The following is a 17,525-nucleotide window of genomic DNA, read 5'->3' as shown; positions in this document are numbered from 1 at the left end:
AAGATAAAATCTAAATTCTTAACCCACTAATCATTTTATAACCAAATTAAAACAGCAATGACATATTATCTCACAGGAATTATACAAGCATCATTTAAAACAATTCACTAATGAACAGATGAGTTTGTACAGTAGTGTCATTTCTCCTACACTGATAATAGGAGTCTAAGTTGGACAAACCCTTGGAGTTCACGGAATATCTAGTAAAAATGAAGACACGTGTACTTTAACTGGCAATTCTACTTCTAAGTGGATACCCAAGATATAAATCTGCATGTTTATTGCAGTGTTTTTTGTACTAGTAAAAGAAAATAGTGAAAAACCTAAATGTTCCTTAACAGGATGGTGGATTTTTTTATGGTAAGTTCATAGAGCATACTGCTATATAGCAGTTAAGGTGAAGGAACTGGAACTAAAATACATCCAAAAGGCTAAGTCTCAAAAACATCATGTGGATTGCAAAAACAGCAAGTTTTTGGAAGTGGTGCAATTTGTTACTGTGTATATAAAATTTAAAATCTTCAAAATAATGCCATGTGTTTGCATATTTAGCGAACATATCAGAGCATTCGGGGAATGATGAACATCAAGTTCATTTTAGTGATTCCCTCTGGGGAAGGAGGAAAGGGACAGGCGGGGAGGGATGCAGAGGGCCCTCCTTGGCATCTGTAGGATGGGCTGCATGGATGTGGCTCTCCCTCCCCTGTAGGTGTGCCACCGGGGAGGCCTGGCAGGACATCATGCTGGCCTGCATGCCAGGCAAGAAGTGTGCCCCGGAGTCCGAGCCCAGCAACAGCACGGAGGGTGAAACACCCTGTGGCAGCAGCTTTGCCGTCTTCTACTTCATCAGCTTCTACATGCTCTGTGCCTTCCTGGTAAGCCAAGGGGGAACTCAACAGCCAGCAGCCATGAGTGCCCAGTTCCAGGGCATCCTGAACCCTCCATCTCTGCAGCTCACGGTCAGGGCAACCCCATCGGAGGAGCTGGCTTGGGAAGACTAAGTTGGCAGGAGTGTCCAGCCACATGGAGAGAAAGGCAGAAAGCCCTGGGCCAGAGTGAGCTCCACCAGCATCTTGCTTGTCCATTCTTGGTTCTTGTCATGGTGGCATTGACACAGGAGACATGTGGAGGCCTAGAAAGAGCTATACTTTTTTGGCGTCTTACTGAGGAGTGAGGAAAAGGGGATAAAGTCCCCTCTGTCCTGCGCAGCCTTGCCCAGCGGCTCAGTAGGAGGGAAGCTGTCCAGCTTGTGACGTGGGTTCATCACACACAACTCTCAGGGAAGCTGTGTCAAGTTTATGTCCGAGAGACCCAGGTTCTAAGGCTGGTAGGATGGATTACTGGTCTTTAGAAAGGTTGGCTTCTGCCATCAGTGGGCCCCGGCTGGCAAGGGGGTTCCAGAGGCAGGTGTGTAGGAAGGTCTTCTCCCAGCACCTCACTGTACTGTTCCCTGCAGATCATCAACCTCTTTGTAGCTGTCATCATGGACAACTTTGACTACCTGACAAGGGACTGGTCCATCCTTGGTCCCCACCACCTGGATGAGTTTAAAAGAATCTGGGCAGAGTATGACCCTGAAGCCAAGTAAGTTCCCAGAGGGAACTGAGAGCTGAGAGAGGGTATCGCTGACCACACCTGCAGGAGGGCTCGGGAAATCCTGATTCCCTAAGCTGAGAGAGGGTATCACTGACCACACCTGCAGGAGGGGCTCACGGTTGGCCAGCACTGGGTGGATCAATTAGAAACACCAAACTGCATCAAACCCCAGGGTTTGCCAGCAGGAGGAGGCCTGGCGCCTTCAATTAAGTCAAGAATATATCTACTAGGCTGGGTGCGGTGGCTCACGCCTGGAATCCCAGCACTTTGGGAGGCTGAGGTGGGTGAATCACTTGAGGCCAGGAGTTCAAGACCAGCCTGGCCAACATGGTAAACCCCCATCTCTACTTAAAATACAAAATTAGCCGGACATGGTGGCACATGCCTATAATCCCAGCTACTCAGGAGGCCAAGGCACGAGAATTGCGTGAATCCGGGAGGCGGAGGTTGCAGTGAGCTGAGATTGCACCACTGCACTCCAGCCTGGGCAACAAAGCAAGACTCCATCTAAAAAAAAAAAAGAAAGAAAAGAATATATCTACTACATTCAGTTGAATGGAAGGATAGGAAATTCTAGTATCAGGAATAACTAGTTAAGTGTTCAAGTTAGGATACACAGGGCCGGGCAAAATCTTGCCTCCATTCCTGCTTCTGGTCTAAAGATCAATCCCATTCGGCTGACCCTCAGTAAATACCTTTTGGTCAGAAGGTTAATTCATTCAGTCAGCAAGTATGTATTGAGAATTCTGTAGCACTGCTAAAATCCCTTCCACTTTGAACATGGTGAGGGCAGAAAAGTATTCATTAAAACCTAAAAACGTGTATATGTATATTGGTTTGGGGCTGTGCCATGCAATTCTGCAGCTCTGCACTGAGTGTGACTAATAGGGCCACCACACACTGCAGTGTTGCCCATGTGAGTGGGCCCCACCCCTCAGGTGCATGCGTCCTGGGCTGCTGGCAGAGACTATGGCTCTCTGATACCCTGTCCCTCCCCTCCTTCCTCTTCTAGGGGTCGTATCAAACACCTGGATGTGGTGACCCTCCTCCGGCGGATTCAGCCCCCACTAGGTTTTGGGAAGCTGTGCCCTCACCGCGTGGCTTGCAAAGTAAGAGATAACTGGGTTCATGGGAGGAAGAGAGAAGAGAGGGGAGGCGAAGTGCCCATTTCTTGTGATCCTTTAAGGGAATTAACATACTAGTTTATGTGCCTAAAGATTACATTTTAGGCTGGGCGCGGTGGCTCAAGCCTGCAATCCCAGCACTTTGGGAGGCCGAGACGGGCGGATCACGAGGTCAGGAGATCGAGACCATCCTGGCTAACATGGTGAAACCCCATCTCTACTAAAAAATACAAAAAACTAGCCTAGCGCGGTGGTGGCACCTGTAGTCCCAGCTACTCGGGAGGCTGAGGCAGGAAAATGGCATAAACCCGGGAGGCGGAGCTTGCAGTGAGCTGAGCTTCAGCCACTGCACTCCAGCCTGGGCGACAGAGCAAGACTCTGTCTCAAAAAAAAAAAAAAAAAAAAAAAAAAAATTACATTTTAAGGATCCTTCCAGCTCTAAATTCTCAGACTCTATAAGGGAATAACGGAGTGAATGCCTCCTGTCCCAGTGAGCCAGGGGCCCAGTCCTGGATAAAGGGCTTTTTGAGCCCATGCCACTGCACCATCTGGGCATCCTGGGGTGGGAGACTCCCCAGCCTAGGCTAGAGGGGTTAGGCATTCTTTTCCTGGAGGTGGAGGGCAATTAGAAAGCCCAGGCATTGACTTCAGGGGTCTGTGAGTCCTAAAATTGTACATAAAATCACTAAAATACAAAGTGTACCAGGGGAGGATTTCTCACTTTCCTCAGATTCCTTAGTGAGACCATGACCCCCCCAAAAAAAGTGTCATTTCCATTTCTCCCCTCCTCTCTTCTGTGGCCATTCTGCGCCCCTTGTTGGGGCAGTAATGAGCTGGCAGAGAGGTGGGCGAAGGGAGACCAGAGGGCTGGAGAGAGGAGGAAACAGATGGCAAGAGGATTCGGCTCTGTGAGAATCCACTCATGGAAAACGCAGACTGAGGGAACATAGAACCTTCTACTTGTGCTCTGTTTACTGAGTTTCTTCTCATTTGTGCCTCTACTTTACTCCAAAAAAAAAAAAAAAACAGACTTTAAGAGATTTCCAAGGGCATAGAAAATATCAGAAAAAAAGGAGTATAAAATAAATGCGAGGTACAAACACCATGCAAGGTGAGGGTGGGCAGGGATGCAGCCTGGAGGGGGCTAAGGTGCATCCGTTGTGGCCTCCAGATGGGCCTGGGCACGCTGAAGCCTGGATGCGAAACTTTCCAGTGGCCACGATACAGTTCACATCATCCATGAGACTCACCAAGATCTGGTCACTCAGGAAAAGTGTAACCCTTCTAGACATTGAGACTAGCAGGAGGTCACCGTGTGAGCTGACGAATAGCCCCCTTGAGCATGTCCTCAGCATGGATGCCGTGCTGAGCTTCACACCACGCTTGCTCATCGTGACCCAGTGCATGCTGAAGGCCCCACACCGGAGCTCGGGGCCAGGGAAGCCTGTTCTGGGGGTGTGCTAGGTAAGAAGAGGGCAAGACAGCACTATCCAGTGTCAGCAGGCTTCTGCTCCAGCTTGATGCAGAAGCATATTCGGCAATACACAGAGAGGACATGTAGCATCTCCTGCAGGCAAAGCTCCTGTGATCCCTTCTCCTCTCTGGGCTGTGGGCGAATGCTGCCTGACAGGTGGGCTCCCAGCATGTGCTGGCGTGCAGTCGGTCTCTGCTGCCGCAGGAGAGCATACCTGCACGCCTGAGCAGACTTCCGAGCAGGGCGCAAGGTTGGGTGGCCTTCACATCCTTCTGTGGAAGTGAAGGTTTAATGAGGACAAATTTCATACGTCTCCACTCTGTGAGGAGGGTCAAAAGTAGTTGTGGCAAAGGCAAGATTCTCCCTGGAATGCTTCAGGGAGCATTCACTCACTGCCCACTCCAACAGCACCCACACAAGCTGCGTGTCTCCCCCAGCATCCTCTGTGTATTAGGCCATCCTTGCAGTGCTATAAAGAAATACGCGAGACTGGGTGATTTATAAGAAAACAGGTTTAATTGGCCCACAGTTTAGCAGGCTGTACAGGAAGCTTGGCACTCGCATTCTGCTTCTGGGGAGGCCTCAGAAAGCTTCCAATCATGATGGAAGGCAAAGGGGAGGCAGGTGCATCACATGGAGAGACAGGGAGCAAAAGAGAAGGGGGAGGGACCACACGCTTAAACAGATCTCATGAGAACCCACTCACCAAGGGGACGGCACCAAACCATTTATGAGAAATCCACTCCATGATGCAATCACCTTTCACCAGGCCCCACCTCCAATTTTGGGGATTACAATTCAACATGAGATTTGGGCGGGGACACAGATCCAAACCATATCACTCTGCCATGGTGTTCTGTGGTCCCCTAAGCACTGCCTGCCATCATCACCGGCTTTGCTCCCCTTCCCCCGCAGCGCCTGGTCTCCATGAACATGCCTCTGAACAGCGACGGGACGGTTATGTTCAATGCCACCCTGTTTGCCCTGGTCAGGACAGCCCTGAGGATCAAAACAGAAGGTAAGGGCGCCCGTGGGCACTGGGAGAGACACTCAGAAGGTCTAGCAGATAATCAGAGAGGAAATCGGCAGCCTGCACAGTGCTCAAGGGACCTTCCTGCCCCAGACAGCATCCGAGCGGGGATACAGGGGTGACCTAAGCTCCAGGACATCGCAGGGTCCCAGCCTGCTCATGATTTATTTGCTTCCTGAATGGTCTCCCTGCCTCTAGCTCAGGGGTATCCAATCTTTTGGCTTCTCTGGGCCACATTGGAAGAAGAATTGTCTTGGGCCACACATAAAATACACTAACGATAGCTGATGAACTAAAAAAAAAAAAAAAAAAATCGCAAAATACTCAATGTTTTAAGAAAGTTTAAGAATATGTGTTGGGCCACATTCAAAGCCATCCTGGGCCGCACGTGGCCCATGGGCTGCAGGTTGGACCAGCCTGCTCTAGCTTATTCATTTTGAACTCTCGCTTTCCATTAAACTCTGGGACTCATTCTGGTGGTATCTTAAAGTCAGAGAGTATAGCTCACAAAACAGAAGAAGACGGGTGTTAGCTAAAGCAGGACCAACCCCTGTCTAAAAGGACTTAACACTAGCTACAGGTGGGCATCTCAAATGCTCAACTCATTAAATTAATAGGACTGTGCTGGGAAGACATGTGTGGGAAAGGGGACATAGTGACAAGTGGTGGCTGTGGTGGTGGTCATCGCACACATTGTGTGGGCTGAGCCTGGATCAAGGCTGTCAGCCAGTGGACAGGTAAGGATTCAGACCTCACCGGTGCCACCTACTCAGACTGGGCTCCCTCAGGGCTGTGTCCACCTAGAGGGGCCCTTCTAGTTTTCACGAGGCACCCTAAGGGCTAGCGGCAGCCTGAGTGAGATAATCTGCTCACTTTATGATGGATAAGAGTTTGTGAACCACTGTGGAAAAGGCTGTATTAAATACTCCTAAGAAGATGCCATTTCTCTCCAAGCGTGTCCAGCCTTGGAGTGTCTAGTGTTTCTTATTACATGGTCAAAAGACCACCTGCTGCAGAATCAGCTTTGGACACCTGTTAAAGCTACAGAGTCCCAGGCACCCACGCAGATCTGATGATGCCAAATCCCCGAGCATGGGGCCCAGGAATCTGCATTTTGAACCAGCTACAGAGATGAGTCAAACCCACTGGTGTAGTAATTACAGAAAACACAGATGAGACAAGCAGTATGCTTCCTTCCCCTTCCTACACTTCCAGCTTAAAGCTCAGGCTGTCCGTCAGTGTGTTCCTCTGGGGCAACAGAAGGGGCCCTGGGCAGGGAGATGGGAGACTCAAATCAGAATCCCTACTCTCTCACTAATGACATGAGTATGAGCCATTTACTCTGTCTCTACTTCCGTTGCTTCGTTGGTAGACTAGAGAAAGGTGATGACATCTGGGAATTTAATTCATTGAATAACCCAGACATGGGCCTTCTCTCAGTTAGATCCTTCAGAAAAAAATAACAGAAACATTTGAAATGAAGTGAAACAAGAACCAGTCCACCAAGACAGAAATCAAAATAATTAGCTGATTTTTAAAACATAAAAATAGGAGCCAGGCACGGTGGCTCACACCTGTAATCCCAGCACTTTGGGAAGCCGAGGCAGGTGGATCACCTGAGGTCAGGAGTTCAAGACCAGCCCAGCCAACATGGTAAAACCCCGTCTCTACTAAAAATACCAAAAATTAGCCAGGCATGGTGGTGGGCACCCGTAATCCCAGCTACTCAGGAGGCTGAGGCAGGAGAATCGCTTGAACCTGGGAGGCAGAGGTTGCAGTGAGCTGAGATCATACCACTGTACTCCAGCCTGGGTGACAGAGTGAGACTCCATCTGAAAAAAATAAAATAAAATAAAAAGTAAAAATAGGACAAGTTCTGCTACTAAACTGAAAAAAAAAAAGCAAAGGCTAAAAAAATACACCATCAGTAGCCAATGTAATCACTCAATCTGAAACGGGTATAAATAGGCCTATTTCTGACTACCAGAAAACAAAAACACACTTTTTTTTTTAAATGGATCTTACTCTGTCACCTGGAGTGGCTGGAGTGGAGTGGCGCAATCACAGCCTCCTGCAACCTCCAACTCCCTGGTTCAAGCCATTCTCCTGCCTCAGCCTCCTGAGTAGCTGGGATTACAGGCATGTGTCACCACACCCCAGCTACTTTTTGTATTTTTAGTAGAGACAGGGTTTCACCATGCTGACCAGGATGGTCTCAATCTCCTGACCTCGTAATCTGCCTGACTGGGCCTCCCAAAGTGCTGGGATTACAGGCATAAGCCACCGCGCCCGGCCAAAACACACATTTAATTCACACATACGTGTGTATAACAAGGAAGAAAACTGGGAAGAAAATGTGTTCGTATGTTAACTGATTATCATGAGTAGAAAGATCAGCAGTGACATCTACCTTACTCCTTTAGTTTTTTTACTCTCCAAATTTTCTGCAAGGAGTGTCACTACCCTATGTTCCGAGGGAAGAAGAGGTGATATAAATGACTGCCAGGAGGAATATGCTGTAATACTTAAAGCTTAATATAAATTGAGGATGTAAGATTTTGTTCCAACCGGTACCAGCCATTGCAAAAACATGCCAAAATGTAAAGACTATCGAGGCTAGGAAGAAACTGCATCAACTAACGAGCAAAATAACCAGTTAATATCATAATGGCAGGATCAAGTTCACACATAACAATATTAACATTAAATGTTAATGGACTAAATGCTCCAATTAAAAGACACAGACTGGCAAACTGGATAAAGAGTCAAGACCCATCAGTGTGCTGTATTCAGGAGACCCATCTCACATGCAGAGACACACATAGGCTCAAAATAAAGGGATGGAGGAAGATCTGCCAAGCAAATGGAAAGCAAAAAAAAAAAAAAAAAAAAAAAAAAAAGCAGAGCTTGCAATCCTAGTCTCTGATAAAACAGACTTTAAACCAACAAGGATCAGAAGAGACAAAGAAGGCCATTACATAATGGTAAAGGGATCAATTCAACAAGAAAAGCTAACTACCCTAAATATATATGCACCCAATACAGGAGCACCCAGATTCATAAAGCAAGTCCTTAGAGACCTACAAAGAGACTTAGACTCCCATACAATAATAATGGGAGACTTTAACACCCCACTGTCATCATTAGACAGATCAATGAAACAGAAAGTTAACAAGGATATCCAGGAAGTGAACTCAGCTCTGCACCAAGTGGACCTAATAGACATCTACAGAACTCTCCACCCTAAATCAACAGAATATACATTCTTCTCAGTACCACATTGCACTTATTCCAAAATTCACCACATAGTTGGAAGTTAAGCACTCCACAGCAAATGTAAAAGAACAGAAATTATAACAAACTGTCAGACCACAGTGCAATCAAACTAGAATTCAGTATTAAGAAATTCACTCAAAATCGCTCAGCTACATGGAAACTGAACAACCTGCTCCTGAATGACTACTGGGTACATAACGAAATGAAGGCAGAAATAAAGATGTTCTTTGAAACCAATGAGAACAAAGATACAACATACCAGAATCTCTGGGACACATTTAAAGCAGTGTGTAGAGGGAAATTTATAGCACTAAATGCCCACGAGAGAAAGCTGGAAAGATCTAAAATTGACACTCTAACATCACAGTTAAAAGAACTGGAGAAGCAAGAGCAAACACATTCAAAAGCTAGCAGATGCAGTGAGCTGAGATCTGGCCACTGCACTCCAGTCCGGGCCACAGAGTGAGACTCCGCCTCAAAAAAAAAAAAAAAAAAAAAAAAAAAAAAAAAAAAAAAAATGGCCAGGCGCGGTGGCTCAAGCCTGTAATCCCAGCACTTTGGGAGGCCGAGACAGGCGGATCACGAGGTCAGGAGATCGAGACCATCCTGGCTAACACGGTGAAACCCCATCTCTACTAAAAAAAATACAAAAAAATCTAGCCAGGCGAGGTGGCGGGTGCCTGTAGTCCCAGCTACTCGGGAGGCTGAGGCAGGAGAATGGCGTAAACCCGGGAGGCGGAGCTTGCAGTGAGCTGAGATCTGGCCACTGCACTCCAGTCCGGGCCACAGAGTGAGACTCCGCCTCAAAAAAAAAAAAAAAAAAAAAAAAAAAAAAAAAAAAAAAAAAAGCTAGCAGAATGCAAGAAATAACTAAGATCAGAGCAGAACTGAAGGAGAGAGAGACACAAAAAACCCTCCAAAAAATCAATGAATCCAGGAGTTGGTTTTTTGAAAAAATCAACAAAATTGACAGACCACTAGCAACACTAATAAAGAAGAAAAGAGAGAAGAATCAAATGGACGCAATAAAAAATTATAAAGGGGATATCACCACTGACCCCACAGAAATACAAACTACCATCAGACAATACTATAAACACCTCTACGCAAATCAACTAGAAAATCTAGAAGAAATGGATAATTTCCTGGACACTTAACACTCTTCCAAGACTAAACCAGGAAGAAGTTGAATCCCTGAATAGACCAATAGCAGGCTCTGAAATTGAGGCAATAATTAATAGCCTACCAACCAAAAAAAGTCCAGGACCAGATGGATTCACAGCTGAATTCTACCAGAGGTACAAGGAAGAGCTGGTACCATTCCTTCTGAAACTATTCCAATCAATAGAAAAAGAGGGAATCCTCCCTAACTCATTTTATGAGGCCAACATCATCCTGATACCAAAGCCTGGCAGAGACACAACAAAAAAAGAAAATTTTAGACCAATATCCCTGATGAACATCGATGCAAAAATCCTCAATAAAATACTGGCAAACCAGATTCAGCAGCACATCAAAAAGCTTATCCACCATGATCAAGTGGGCTTCATCCCTGGGATGCAAGGCTGGTTCAACATTCGCAAATCTATAAACGTAATCCAGCATATAAACAGAACCAAAGACAAGAACCACATGATTATCTCAATAGATGCAGAAAAGGCTTTTGACAAAATTCAACAGCCCTTCATGCTAAAAACGCTCAATAAATTCGGTATTGATGGAACGTACCTCAAAATAATAAGAGCTATTTATGACAAACCCACAGCCAATATCATACTGAATGGGCAAAAACTGGAAAAATTCCCTTTGAAAACTGGCACAAGACAGGGATGCCCTCTCTCACCGCTCCTATTCAACATAGTGTTGGAAGTTCTGGCTAGGGCAATCAGGCAAGAGAAAGAAATAAAGGGTATCCAGTTAGGAAAAGAAGAAGTCAAATTGTCCCTGTTTGCAGATGACATGATTGTATATTTAGAAAACCCCATTGTCTCAGCCCAAAATCTTCTTAAGCTGATAAGCAACTTCAGCAAAGTCTCAGGATACAAAATTAATGTGCAAAAATCACAAGCATTCTTATACACCAGTAACAGACAAACAGAGAGCCAAATCATGAATGAACTTCCATTCACAATTGCTTCAAAGAGAATAAAATACCTATGAATCCAACTTACAAGGGATGTAAAGGACCTCTTCAAGGAGAACTACAAACCACTGCTCAGTGAAATAAAAGAGGACACTAACAAATGGAAGAACATACCATGCTCATGGATAGGAAGAGTCAATATCGTGAAAATGGCCATACTGCCCAAGGTTATTTATAGATTCAATGCCATCCCCATCAAGCTACCAATGAGTTTCTTCACAGAATTGGAAAAAACGGCTTTAAAGTTCATATGGAACCAAAAAAGAGCCCGCATTGCCAAGTCAATCCTAAGTCAAAAGAACAAAGCTGGAGGCATCACGCTACCTGACTTCAAACTATACTACAAGGCTACAGTAACCAAAACAGCATGGTACTGGTACCAAAACAGAGATATAGACCAATGGAACAGAACAGAGTCCTCAGAAATAAAACCACACATCTACAGCCATCTGATCTTTGACAAACCTGAGAGAAACAAGAAATGGGGAAAGGATTCCCTATTTAATAAATGGTGCTGGGAAAATTGGCTAGCCATAAGTAGAAAGCTGAAACTGGATCCTTTCCTTACTCCTTATATGAAAATTAACTCAAGATGGATTAGAGACTTAAATGTTAGACCTAATACCATAAAAACCCTAGAAGAAAACCTAGGTAGTACCATTCAGGACATAGGCATGGGCAAGGACTTCATGTCTAAAACACCAAAAGCAACGGCAGCAAAAGCCAAAATTGACAAATGGGATCTCATTAAACGAAAGAGCTTCTGCACAGCAAAAGAAACTACCATCAGAGTGAGCAGGCAACCCACAGAATGGGAGAAAATTTTTGCAATCTACTCATCTAAGAAAGGGCTAATATCCAGAATCTACAAAGAACTCAAACAAGTTTACAAGAAAAAAACAAACAACCCCATCAAAAAGTGGGCAAAGGATATGAACAGACATTTCTCAAAAGAAGACATTCATACAGCCAACAGACACATGAAAAAATGCTCATCATCACTGGCCATCAGAGAAATGCAAATCAATACCACAATGAGATACCATCTCACACCAGTTAGAATGGCAATCATAAAAAAGTCAGGAAACAACAGGTGCTGGAGAGGATGTGGAGAAATAGGAACACTTTTACACTGTTGGTGGGATTGTAAACTAGTTCAACCATTATGGAAAACAGTATGGCGATTCCTCAAGGATCTAGAACTAGATGTACCATATGACCCAGCCATCCCACTACTGGGTATATACCCAAAGGATTATAAATCATGCTGCCATAAAGACACATGCACACGTATGTTTATTGCGGCACATTCACAATAGCAAAAACTTGGAATCAACCCAAATGTCCATCTGTGACAGACTGGATTAAGAAAATGTGGCTTGGCCGGGCACGGTGGCTCAAGCCTGTAATCCCAGCACTTTGGGAGGCTGAGGCGGGTGGATCACAAGGTCAGGAGATCGAGACCATCCTGGCTAACATGGTGAAACCCCGTCTCTACTAAAAAATACAAAAAACTAGCCGGGCAAGGTGGCGGGTGCCTGTAGTCCCAGCTACTCGGGAGGCTGAGGCAGGAGAATGGCGTCAACCCGGGAGGCGGAGCTTGCAGTGTTGCTGAGATCTGGCCACTGCACTCCAGCTTGGGCGACAGAGTGAGACTCTGTCTCAAAAAAAAAAAAAAAGAAAAAAAAAAAGAAAATGTGGCACATATACACCATGGAATATTATGCAGCCATAAAAAAGGATGAGTTTGCGTCCTTTGTAGGGACATGGATGCAGCTGGAAACCATCATTCTTAGCAAACTATCACAAGAAGAGAAAACCAAACACCGCATGTTCTCACTCATAGGTGGGAACTGAACAATGACATCACTTGGACTCGGGAAGGGGAACATCACACATCGCGGCCTATTATGGGGAGGGGGAAGGGGGGAGGGATTGCATTGGGAGTTATACCTGATATAAATGACGAATTGATGGGTGCTGACGAGTTGATGGGTGCAGCACACCAACACGGCACAAGTATACATATGTAACAAACCTGCACGTTATGCACATGTACCCTAGAACTTAAAGTATAATAATAAAAAAAAAAAAAGATTTTGTTCCATAGAGGAACAAAAGGCAGGGAGGTATGGAAGCAAGGATTCAGCAGGATTGAAGGTTCACTGTCAAAGCAAGCCACATGCCAACTAAAGAAGACCAATAGCTAGTAACAGTGCGAAAGACTGATCAATCAAATGCAGAGACCCAATTCTGAGGAAATAGGCGTTCCAGAGAAAAGGGGAGAAGCCAGCCATGCGGGAACTACAATCATGTCAAGAATTAAAGACTATCTTTTAAACACTAAGACATTTCAGAACAGCTACCAAAGGGCCCATAATGCCCCCACCGAAGGGTGAGCCTTCATCAGACACAGGCCCTCCACAAACTTGTTAAAATCTTAAGAAAGGAAGACAAAGTCAAGTCTTAGAAACAACTAGAAAGAAATGGGAGAAGGCACCTACATTTGTGAAGATAAGGCTGGCATCAGTCCTCACCCTTCAGACTTCTCAGCCTGGAAGGAATTGGGGAGAAATTAACACCTACCTCAGAGAATCAGAGCTCTCATCCCAAGTCCAGTACCAAGCCAAACAAGCTTTTCTCTTGGACCATAGAAGGAAGATATTGAAAAATACTCAGATGACATGAAACAATTGTCGGCGAACTTCCACAATTACATAGACCGTCATGAGAATAAATTAAGGCTGATAAAAAAAAAATGAAAGGTCCTTTTGGAAGCTATGTTAATTTCTTAGGTCTGCTGTAAGAAATGATCACAAACTGGGCAGCTTGAAACAAGCGAAAGTTCTCTCAGTTTAGGAGGCCAGAGGCCTAAAACTAAGGTGTCAGTAGACTTGGTTCTTTCTGGAGGCTGTGGGGAGACTCTGTTCCACCCTTTCTCCCAGCTTCTGAGGGCTGTGGACGATGCCCGGTGTGCGCTAGCTCACAGCAGCATCACGCCATCTGCGCCTCCATCTTCACATAGCCTCCAGGGTCTTGGTTCCTCTCCTCTTCTTACAAGGACACCAGCCACATTGGACTCATCCAGAATGACCTCATCTTAACTAATTACATTGGTGAAAATCCTGTTTCCAACGAAGGCCACTTTCTGAGGTTCTAGGCAGACATGAATTTTGGGAGGACACCATTCAGCCCAGTACCGAAGCGAAGCATATTTGAATACCATGTGTGTTAGGATCTTGTACTGCGTGTGTCAGAAACCTCCAGCTACCTCTCCTGTGAAGGGGATTGATCGCCTGCATAGCTGGAGGGCCTGGGAGTCGTGCCCTGCCTTCAGGTCCTGTTTGGATCTGGCATTCAGGGAGCTTGGGATTCCGTCAGTCCCTCTACTGCCACCTCTGCATGCTCTGCCCTGTGGCCCCAGAGGTGGATTTGAACCCAGGCAGTCTGACACAAGAGCCCTCCACCACGATACTGAACTGCCAGTCCTATGCAAGAGCAGTAAACATCCCATGTTGATTTCCTATTCTGCAAAGCAAATCATTACAAGCTTTTCAGCTTAAAAAGATACCCTGTTGGCCAGGCACGGTGGCTCACGCCTGTAATCCCAGCACTTTGGGAGGCTGAGGCGGGCGGATCACCTGAGGTTGGGAGTTTGAGAACAGCCTGACTAACATGGAGAAACCCCATCTCTACTAAAAATACAAAATTAGCCGGGCATGGTGGTGCATGCCTGTAATCCCAGCTACTCAGGAGGCTGAGGCAGAATTGCTTGAACCCAGGAGTCGGAGGTTACAGTGAGCCGAGATTGTGCCACTGCACTCCAGCCTGGGCAACAAGAGCGAAATTCTGTCTTAAAAACAACAACAACAACAACATACCCTGTTATTAGCTCATGGTTTTGCAGGTCAGAAGTCCAGCAGTGGTGAAGCTGGGCTCTCATAAGGCACATCCAGGATATTGATCAGGCCATGGTCTCTTCTGGGGGAGATCACATTGTTGATGGAATTCATCCATTGCAATTGTAGGTCTGAGGTCCCCACTTTCCTGCTGGTTGACAGCTGGGGACCCCCTCAGCTCCTAGAAGCAGCCTCTCTTAAGTTCAGCCCACATGAGTGTTTGCTTTCTTCCAGGCCAGCTGGAGAGAACTCTGCTTTTAAAGGGCTCGTGACTAGGTCAGGTCGGCCTAACCTCCCTGTCTTAGGTCATAGGTGCCGTGTGCCATATAACCTAATCTCAGGAGTAAAATCTATGATGGTTAGGGGCCCAGGGGTTTGGCAGCACGCATACCCTGGTGAGGAGCATCTTAGAATCCTGCCCCCCACATCTGCCCTTACAGCTGTAAGGAGGCTCGGCTTTCCTTTTCCCCACTATAAGGCTGGGACCCCAGAGGCTGCACAGGGCAGGCATCTAAGTAGGGGAACTCAGGACAGAGCCCTCATTGACAGATGTACCCTCCAATCATCCATGTTCCCTGTGGCTGCCCAACGAGTTCCATGAGAAATGCCACCCATGGGGACCCCCTACTGCCCGTGGCGGGGCCATACGTGTTCCAGCTGGTGAGCACATGGCCGCCATTATTCCTGCCCGGGCGCTGGGCTCAGTCCACAAGGAAGAGCACTGAGTAGGGGCGGAGGGGCCCCCTGGCTGGCCTGAGCCACAGGCAGGGGGAAGGGGAGAGGAATGGCATTGGACAGGGCACGAGAGGGAAGGGGGAAGGAAGGAAGGTAGAGAGAGGAAGGGGAAGAGGAAAGAGGTAGAAAACGGGAAGACTGGGGAGAAGTGAAGCCAGCGAGAAACTGATGTGTCAGGTTGCGTGGGGAAGACGCCACCATCTGTGGCTTCCTACCTTACGCAGAGGGACCCAGCCCATCAGAGGCCCACCAAGGGGCTGAGGATCATTTCCGCCCTGCAGGGAACCTCGAACAGGCCAATGAGGAGCTGCGGGCCATCATCAAGAAGATCTGGAAGCGGACCAGCATGAAGCTGCTGGACCAGGTGGTGCCCCCTGCAGGCGGTGAGTGCTCCATGGACCCCGCACCTCGGCCACGACCTGGCCGTGCCTTCCTCGGCCTGCCTCTCCTCCAGCGGTGGCACCCTTAGAATGTGGATGCATCCCCTGAGACTTGCTTCTTGAGTCCCCTAGGCTTGCTGGAGTTCTGCCTTCAGACCCTTCCTGCGGGACTCAGAGGCCCTGTTGGTTAGAAGGGACGCAGGTGCAATGCCCTGCACAAACTCAGAAACAGAATGTCAGGCTGGAAATCTGGTGCAACCCTGCTTTTTACATAGGGTAACAGGCGAGTCCCTGATGCTTAGGGGTTTGGCAGAACTTCCAAGGAAACTCCACAAAGTGTAGGTTTCCCATAAACCTGATTGCTGTAGGATTGCTCTAAGGCCCTGAAAGGAGAATCCCCTGAGATTCCTCCCCTCTTGGATGAAATTCTTTTTGTTCTTCCAAGAGCAGTGTTTCTTGACCCTATCAAGCCCCAAATCCCTTTTTATAGCAAAGAGTTTATATTGCCTTTACTATGATCCTGAAAGCAAATTATAGATAATATAACTTTCCTGTACATATAATTTCCAAAATATTAATATAATGCCTTCACTCTAACATAAAACCTATTAAAAGCAGATATTTCCAATATGTAAATACTCAGGCATAACTATACCGGAAGGTACTTTTAACTGATGAGATCTTCTCATGTACATACTTACAACACAGGAAGTAAGACAATTGGGTTCACAGGAAGTAAGACAATACTGAATACTGTCAACACTTTGTATCTGTCATTTTGAAATAAGGGGTAAATCAGTATATTAAATAACTGTGTATAAATAGCCCCACACACATAAACACACACACATACTTACACGTATGCAGAATAACCATGACATGACACTTACGGTGAGTGACCCAGACACCGCAAAAAGCATCGCCATCAGGAATCCAGTTTTCCAAAACACAAACCTCTCTCAGCCAAGTTTAAACACTCCAAGGTATAGTTTTCGTCAATTTACACAGCAGTTGTATTCCTGGAAACTTTTAGGTATGTTAAAACCATGCAAAACAATGTCCTGTGTTCATTTGCAAAATGGAATTATGTTCTGAGCTCAGAGAATCCTAAGCAGAATCATGGATGTGTGGCATAAACTTGAAAGCCCTGCAGAGTGCAAAGCTGTGATTGCAGAACTTGCCTGCACTTCAAGGGACAGGTCTGGAGCTGCTTAATGCCGGTGGCACCCCCACAGTACCCTGACAACTAAAAACCATCCCACACATTTACTGTGCCCTCCTTAAGAGGCGACACCACTTGTGTTGAGAACCACTTGCCAGAGGGAAAACCAGACTTGGGCTAAGTGAAAATCTCGCCAGTGCCATGTGATGTTTTACATACATCATTTTGTTGAATCCTGACAACATTTCTGTGAAGTTTGCTCAGGGAACTAAAGTTCTTAGAAGCTAAGTTGCTGACCCAAGGTTACCTGGAGAGTCCAGAGCAGATTCAGGATTCAAACCCAGGCCCCAGGGGACCTAGGACTCCAGGCTTGTCCCACCATGCAGTTCTTCCTTCCTGACTATGCGGGAGAGGGGACCCTGGGTTTTTCCCTCCCACATGGAAAGGGGGTGCTTGCCAGAGAAGGGAGGGGTCATCACTGCTATGGACTTGGCTGTTTGGGAGGGACAGGTAGGAGGAGGACCCTCACCAGCCCCTAGATCTGTCTCTTGTGCCCGTTGCATCTCTTCACAGAGAACCAGGAGGTGGAGCCAAGGGGCTCCTTACCAGGCATGAAATGTTTCCTGTAGGAACTTATGGCTTCTCCACCATCAGGTTCACTCCCAGGACAGGGACTGATGATGTCACATGTAATCTTGGGTATCCA

The 17,525-nt window shown here is 46.5% G+C and overlaps 1 protein-coding gene across 7 annotated transcripts in view; it reads left to right on the top strand.

Moving 5' to 3' along the window:
* The window catches only part of CACNA1C (calcium voltage-gated channel subunit alpha1 C), a 647,971-nt gene that overhangs the window by 614,057 nt on the left and 16,389 nt on the right, over positions 1 to 17,525 (top strand). For 5 of the 7 annotated variants that reach the window (XM_030939233.1, XM_030939229.1, XM_030939232.1 and 2 more), the window contains 5 exons: positions 710 to 875; positions 1,457 to 1,584; positions 2,609 to 2,705; positions 5,110 to 5,212; positions 15,559 to 15,660. In XM_030939233.1, the coding sequence (XP_030795093.1) occupies positions 710 to 875; positions 1,457 to 1,584; positions 2,609 to 2,705; positions 5,110 to 5,212; positions 15,559 to 15,660 (596 nt within the window). Of the gene's footprint in view, positions 1 to 709; positions 876 to 1,456; positions 1,585 to 2,608; positions 2,706 to 5,109; positions 5,213 to 15,501; positions 15,661 to 17,525 lie in introns of all 7 variants that reach the window. The other 2 variants (XM_030939228.1, XM_030939227.1) reach the window with 1 other exon arrangement.

This window comes from Rhinopithecus roxellana, chromosome 10 (genome assembly GCF_007565055.1).
Source record: "Rhinopithecus roxellana isolate Shanxi Qingling chromosome 10, ASM756505v1, whole genome shotgun sequence".
NCBI classification, from domain to species: domain Eukaryota; kingdom Metazoa; phylum Chordata; class Mammalia; order Primates; family Cercopithecidae; genus Rhinopithecus; species Rhinopithecus roxellana.
This window is presented reverse-complemented; position numbering and strand designations above follow the sequence as displayed.